Source organism: Octopus bimaculoides, chromosome 10, assembly GCF_001194135.2.
Source record: "Octopus bimaculoides isolate UCB-OBI-ISO-001 chromosome 10, ASM119413v2, whole genome shotgun sequence".
Classification (NCBI taxonomy): Eukaryota; Metazoa; Mollusca; class Cephalopoda; order Octopoda; family Octopodidae; genus Octopus; species Octopus bimaculoides.
In genome coordinates, this window is record NC_068990.1 from 30,191,191 (window position 1) to 30,198,497 (window position 7,307).

Below are 7,307 nucleotides of genomic sequence, written 5' to 3' on the forward strand. Positions count from 1 at the left end.
TATTACTAAGAGTGAGAGTAATTCTAGTGTAGGCTAAGATTATCTTAGCTTTCATTGAAGCCATCCATCTATGACTGTTTACTGTGTCATGTATGGAATGTGGCTCCTGCTGGATGAGTGACAATGCAAGAATAGACATAAGCTTAACACTTAAAAATACTTGGCTATAATGAAGTTTTAATTTTCAAGGGGTGTTTGGTGTAACGAGAGTTTTTAACTGAAGTAAAAATTTATTTTATGTTGAATTTATAGTTACGAACGAAGGCTTTCATCAGATTCTGTAACAATGTAAAAGAGTTATAGTAGATCCTTTGTGATCTTGGACAGAAATAACACGTTTTAGGGTGAGACACTATGTGAATAGGTTTATTAATTAAGACAATCATTTTATGCTCTTGTAATTACATAATCAATCTTGGTGTATTTGTTCAATGTATATAAACTTACATGTTGAGATAGTTGGATAATTTGTCATTCTGTTGCCTGGTGTTTGCCTTTTATATCAGCTTTGTTATCTTATAGTTTGGTTTAGGCTTGCTTTATGTGCTCAAACAATACCTGGTGTAGGTGTTTCTATTCATGGAGAGACATAGCAGTGAGTGTTGCTCTTGCAATAAGCTGGTTAAGTTTTGCTACTCCCTTACTTCTTTACTTCACTTCCACACCATCATCATTTAATGTCCATTTTCCATGCTGGTATGGGTTGGATGATTTGACAGGAGCTGGTAAGGCCAGGGGAGGGGGGTCACACCAGGCTCCATTGTCTGTTTTTGCTATTGTTTTTACAGCTGGATGCCCTTCCTAATTCAAATCAATTTACAAAGAGTACTGGGTACTTTTTACATGGCACCAGCACCAATGCTATTTATGTGGCACCAGCACTGACAGGGGCACCAAGTAACTTGCAAGACAAGACTCCTTCGTTTGGAGTAGAGGTGGAGAGTAGTATTGAAGCAAGGGTGGCCATTTGAGAGATTAAAGATAAAGAAGGACAAGGATAGGTGTCTTACATGTATACCCCAGTTGGAAGAGAAAGGATAGCGAATCAACTTCTCTTCATCTCAGAGAGATAAAATGGGGAAGGAAATGAGAAAAGTAATTTGTGACACACAACTCTGAAAATCGAAACTCTATTAATTATTTTTTTCACTGAAATCGATTCCTGCATCATGCCATTGCTAAGACAATTCTTGATTTTGTCTCTTAGCTGTAATTAAGTGCCATGGGTAGATAAAGATCCCTATCTGTTGCCAGGGATTAACTTGCAGTGCTGAATTTAAAGCCTACCACAGATTTATCTTGGAGATGAGTTAGATATCCCAGATAAAAATGAAATTGTTAATAGTGTTCCCAGAAGAGTTAGATATTCTAAATAAAGATAAAATTGTTAATGGTGTTAAAAGACCCAATTAGCATGACTGATTATAGTTATGTTCAACGAGCGCTCTCCTGTGGCTAAACAGCAACAACTTTCAAAATAATATATTTTAAACTGAGCATAGCAGGCCACAATCAACTGGTCCCAACTTGTATGAAGGATGGCAATGTCATTTGAATGCCAAACATGAATGGATGTGAGGAACTAAAAATATTGCATGGCATTTTCTCTGCTGCTTTCGCTCTCCATTTTACATCAGTCCACCATCTTTACAAAATAATAAAGAAAATCACTTATGACGTAGAATTCTTCTGATTTTCTTTCAGTAAACCCTTTGAAAATTCTACAGATGTGGCCGGAGAGAAACCAGCCTCAAAAGATACCACCCAACTGGTCATTAATCCACAGGACAAAACTCAACAATGGCTACACACTCTTACAGGAAGACAACACAGTTTTGGCTCTGATCTCTCAGCTGGGACCAATTCCAGTAGGTCAGTTATCAAATTTAACACTTAACTTATTATTGTTAATTGTTTGGTTTATTGGCTGGTTGAGTGGGTTGGTGTCTTTCTCTGGCTCAGCCAGTGGAGGAGCACCATTGATCCTCTTTGATGCCTCCATGACTGCTAAGGAGAAGAAGAAGGAGTGGAGTAAGTTTTCCTTTAACCTTGAGACATAACCTGAATGGTTGCAACAGAGTGGCCACCACTGAAGCTATTCAGGACACCACATGGAGTTAAACTAAGCCATGGATTAGATCTACCTCACCTCCCATGCAGGTTATATCTTGGTGGTATTGAGATAAGCCTGTATAATCTCCCACTGTCTTTTATCAAACAAACTGCAAAGCTATCTCAATAAACTCTACCACCACTACAGCTACTGTGACCATAGCATCATTACCAACATCATCATCATCGTCATCGTTTTAATGTCTACTTTTCCATGCTTGCATGGGTTAGACACACTTCATTGAGGCAGATTTTTTATAGCTGGCTGTCCTTCCTATTGCCACCCCTCACTGGTTTCCAAAGTAGGTAATATTTTCCCAAGGTTGGACATATTTACAAGGAAGATTGGAAATGAAGGCCCTACCTGTAAGATGATGATGATGATGATGATGATGCTTATTTACAACTATTATGGAATGTCAGGGCAAGGAACCCCCACCCCTCTCGGAGTGGTTGGAGTTAGGAAGGGCATCCAGCTGTAGAAACTCTGCCAAATCAGATTGGAGCCTGGTGTAGCCATCAGGTTTCACCAGTCCTCAGTCAAATCGTCCAACTCATGTTAGCATGGAAAGCGGACGTTAAACGATGATGATGATGATGATGATGATGATGTATATACATACATATTTTTATGAGACACGTTCGTGTCCGTAGAACATGATCAATGCTTTATTTTGCTGAACTCTCATTTGTCGTTCACAACAAGAGAATCAATCATCATCATCATATATATAAATATATCTTCTGTGTTTTACATGTTTCAGTTATTAGACTGTGGCCATGCTGGTGCGCCACCTTGAAGAATATTTAATCAAATGAATCGACCCCCAGTACTTAGTTTTTTAAGCTTGATGCTTATTTGATCAGTGTCTATTGCCAAAGAGCTAACTTACAGATATGTAAACACAACAACAGCATTTGTCAAGTGGCAGTGGTAGGGGACACACACACACACACACACACACACACACGAACACACATACACACATCTATATGATTGGCTTCTTTCAGTTTCTGCCTACCATATCCACTCACAAGGCTTTGGTCAGCCTGAGACTATAATAGAAGAGACTTGCCCAAAGTACCCTGCCCTAGGACTGAACCCGGAACCATGTGGTTGGGATGCAAATTTCTTACCACACAGCCACACCTGCTCTTAACATTTGTACCTAAAACAAACTACTACTGTTCTTATTATTATGGTTTAAACTGTTATTATCTGAGACAACAGAGCCTGTCAGTTGCATCTGTGAATCGGAATGTGGTAGGGGCTCTGATATTAATGGGGTTTATCAATGTTGAAAGGTCTGGCTACCATCAACAGCACTTAATTGTGAACCTTTCTCACTCAATGTAGTTTAAACTACAAAACAAATAATACCTACAAGTTGATGTTGAAACCTGGCCAATGTTAATCTTGATTGAGTAGACCTATAATTAAAGGCATTCCACCTGTGACCATCCTGTCTTTCTTGAAATGTAATTTATCTTGGATTACATAATCAAGCATGTCCTTCCATTTATCTTAAGATGTGATATGAGGAAGATTGGACTGCTATTTCTAGCATCTTGAGTGACTACATTGAAGAACTGTTATTGCTTCATAAGATTACAGTATTGTAAATTGGAGTGGAAGGAGTTAAGCCAGGCTGCCTGTGCTCCAGATATATGTCACCTTGAGAAGAGGTGTTCTTATGTGGATCAGGTTACTGGAAGACCAGACATTCTTTCATAATTATGTAGGTGAATGAGTCTGGAGAGGAGAACAAGACAGCTTTGAATGAGTCTGATATGCATTGTAAGATTTAGAGTAATAAAGATCAAAGGAAGAGGCTTCTGCAGGTTGTTGCCACTCATATCGGTCAACCTCTTTTATCTTGACATGACACTTGTAATTTTGTTTGGTTTTCTACAAGTTTACTCAACAGTCTCTCTCTTTCTCTCTTTCTCTTTCTCTCTCTCTCTTTCTCTCTCTCTCTCTTTCTCTCTCTCTCTCTCTCTCTCTCTCTCTCTCTCTCACACACACACAAAGTCAATTTGTCGTTCACTAATTATTTTTATCGATGGTTTATTTGAGAAAATAAAATGCAACACCTTGCTTTTGGATGGTTTATTAACTAATTGGTTCTTTTTTTATGTTTTTTTTTGCCTTTCCATTCCTTGGCAGTTGTATAACAATTGATTATGTCCGTATCCTGGATTGTTCTCCACTACATAAAACACTTAGAATTTCAGTGACCTATTCATTTCCCTGCTTTAACCCTTCTGCTACCAACCCATCCATGACCATCCCTGCTTCTTCTTTTAAAGTGATCTAAATTAAAATTTCGTATTGATTTATGTTTCAAACACCAGGTTTAATAATGACAATTTTATTTCATTAAATTCCTCATTGTTCTCAAAATTAATTAGAACAAGGCCACATATTTCATTAGAAATATAATGACAAAAGGGTTAACAATGTTGCATTGATTTGCTCCATTTCAAGTGATTTCCCATATTTTAGATTCCTGACAATGATTCTCTCATTTTCACAACTTGGTTGAGTTTCATTTTGCCAGGTTCACATTGTGATGATTCTGGAATGCTACGAATTTTTTTTTTTTTTTTTTTAATTATTTCATGATTCCATTTGATATCAACAAACTATGCTGTGTACCCGTGCATAACAAGGGTATCATTTGCTCAGGCGTGTGACTACAAGTTGACAATCGATATACTTGTCTGTGACTTACCCTGAAGGGTTCAAGAGATGAAACAAATCGTTTACTTTGTTTTTATTGTTGTCTACTTTTATTATTTCATTTGTAAACAATATTAAACACTCATGATAAGCAATCATTAGTGACAGACAGAGCAACCCATGTCCATGCACCTCTTGCATGTTTGGCAATCACATAACCAGCTACACTTCAAAACGGCGACCATTCCATTTTCTCAAATTAGGTACAGTATACTGCTTTTGTTCTTCTAAAATCATAAATTGCTTAACACTAACAAAACCAGTTCCTCATTCTACAAGGTGGCCTTTTCCGCTTTCCCTCTCTCAAACTACTATCTATGTTGCCTTAATGTCGTTTAGGAGCGTGGCTGTGTGGAAAACAGCTGGCTTCCCAACTATGTGGTTTTGAGATCAGTTCCACTATGTGACACTTTATGCAAGTGCCTTCTACTATAGCCCCTGGATGACCAAAGCCTTGTGTGTAGATTTGGTAGATGGAAACTGAAAGAAGCCTATTGTGCATGTGTATATATGTGTGTGTGTATATGAGTATGTATATATGTGTGTATGTATGTGTGTGTGTATATGTGTGTGTGTGTGTGTGTGTGTGTTTGTCCCCCACAACTGCTGACAACTAGTGTTAGTCTGTTTGTCTCCTCATAACTTAGCAGTTCAGCAAAACAGACTGATAGAATAAGTTTCAAGCTTAAAAACAATAAGCCCTGGGGGTCAATGCATTCAACAAAAAATTGTTCAAGGCAGTGCCCCAGCATGGCCACAGTGCAATGAGTGAAACAAGTAAAAGCAAAAAAGATGAGAGAATAGAATGAAACCCTATTAGTTGATACGATCAACATTGTGGCAGTTCATTCGTTCATTCATTATTCAATTGTTCTTGTTATTGTTTTTATTTATTTTGGTGAGTGTACCCGGAGGGGGGTCGGGTGGGGTGGTCAGTGTATTGAGCTCGTCAGGTTATTTCATTTCAAAACTGCAAATCATAAAACTACATTCAGCTGGTGTTCTACTTTCTCTCTCTCTCTCTCTCTCTCTCTCTCTCTCTTTTTTGCATCATCATCATCATCATTTAACGTCTGCTTTCCATGCTGGCATGGGTTGGACAGTTTGACTGAAAACTGGTAAGCCGGTGGTGGTGGGGCCGCACCAGGTCCCAGTCTGATTTGGCCATGTGCCAATAACCTGACACTGTCATCAGTCACGACTACGGTCTCACTTGGCTTGACAGGTTTACACAAACACGATATATTGCCAAAAGTTTTGGTCACCTGTCACTGCCACCATGAGGCCCAACGCTTGAACGGTGCTTTTTTCGTGCCACTGGCACAGGTGCCATAACAATAACATTTGATAACAGGACTACAGTTTCTGTGATAGTATTTGCAACATTTCAAGGGCAGCAAGCTGGCAGAATTGTTAACATGTGGACAAAATGCTTAGCAGCATTTCATCTATCTTTGGGTTCTGAGTTCAAATTCCACCAAGCTTGACTATGCCTTTTATTCTTTCAGAGTCGATAAAATAAATACCAGTTACATACTGGGGGCAATATAATCAACTTAACCGCTTCTCTGAAATTGTTGGCCTTGTATCAAAATACGAAACCAGTATTTATAACATTTTGTGCGATACTGCTGTTTGTAAACTTCCTGTGATAATCTTCTGTGTGAACCCAAGTATGAGAGTAATCTGTGTAACTCCCTGTGTGACAGTCACTTAAAAAACCCATTGTTGTAACATTGACTGGAGTAATAAACTGTGTCATAACATAAGCATTTGATTTGTGTCTAACATATGCAACATATTGTAGGATTCTGTTGTGTAATTCTGATGTCTGTAACACTATATGATAACATATATATAACCTACAGTGTGATATATTTAACCTAATTATTTAACCTATAAATATTTATATATTTAACCTATAAATATTTATATACTTAACCTATATATTTGCATGAGACCCAACTCATGTAAAATTGTGATTCTTCAATTTTTATATTCATATGTGGCTACGTATAACTGGAATTAATTTACTACAAGACTTAGAAGACTTTCTTACATAGAATTAATGATAGCAAGATGTTTATGAATAATTCTGAGAATGTCTCTGGCATGTAACTTTACTGATATGAACCAGAAAATTATCACCATCATCATCATCATCATAACATCCAATTTTTTTTGCTGACATGGGTCAGATGGAATTTGTTGGGGCAGATTTTTCTGTCACCAACCCTCACTTGTTTCCAAGTAATACTTAGGCCATGACCAGCTGTGTTTTCACAGAATATTGGAAATGACACTGCTTGTATGATGGTGATGCTCATTTACAATCATCACATGACGTCAAGACAAGGAAACACACACACTCATGCACATACATACATACACACACACACAAACACACACACACACACACACACACACACACACACACACACACACACACACA

General features: G+C 37.9%; 1 protein-coding gene across 6 annotated transcripts in view; it reads left to right on the forward strand.

The window, feature by feature from the left end:
* Positions 1-7,307, forward strand: part of LOC106868200 (uncharacterized) — a 137,555-nt gene that overhangs the window by 94,439 nt on the left and 35,809 nt on the right. For 5 of the 6 annotated variants that reach the window (XR_008265018.1, XR_008265020.1, XR_008265021.1 and 2 more), the window contains one exon: positions 1,705-1,872. The exons of the other annotated variant lie outside the window; for it this stretch is intronic. Coding sequence is in view for 1 of the 5 variants with exons in the window: in XM_052971099.1 (XP_052827059.1) it covers positions 1,705-1,872 (168 nt within the window). In the remaining 4 variants the exon portion in view is untranslated. The remainder of the gene's footprint in view (positions 1-1,704; positions 1,873-7,307) is intronic. 6 annotated transcript variants of the gene reach the window in all.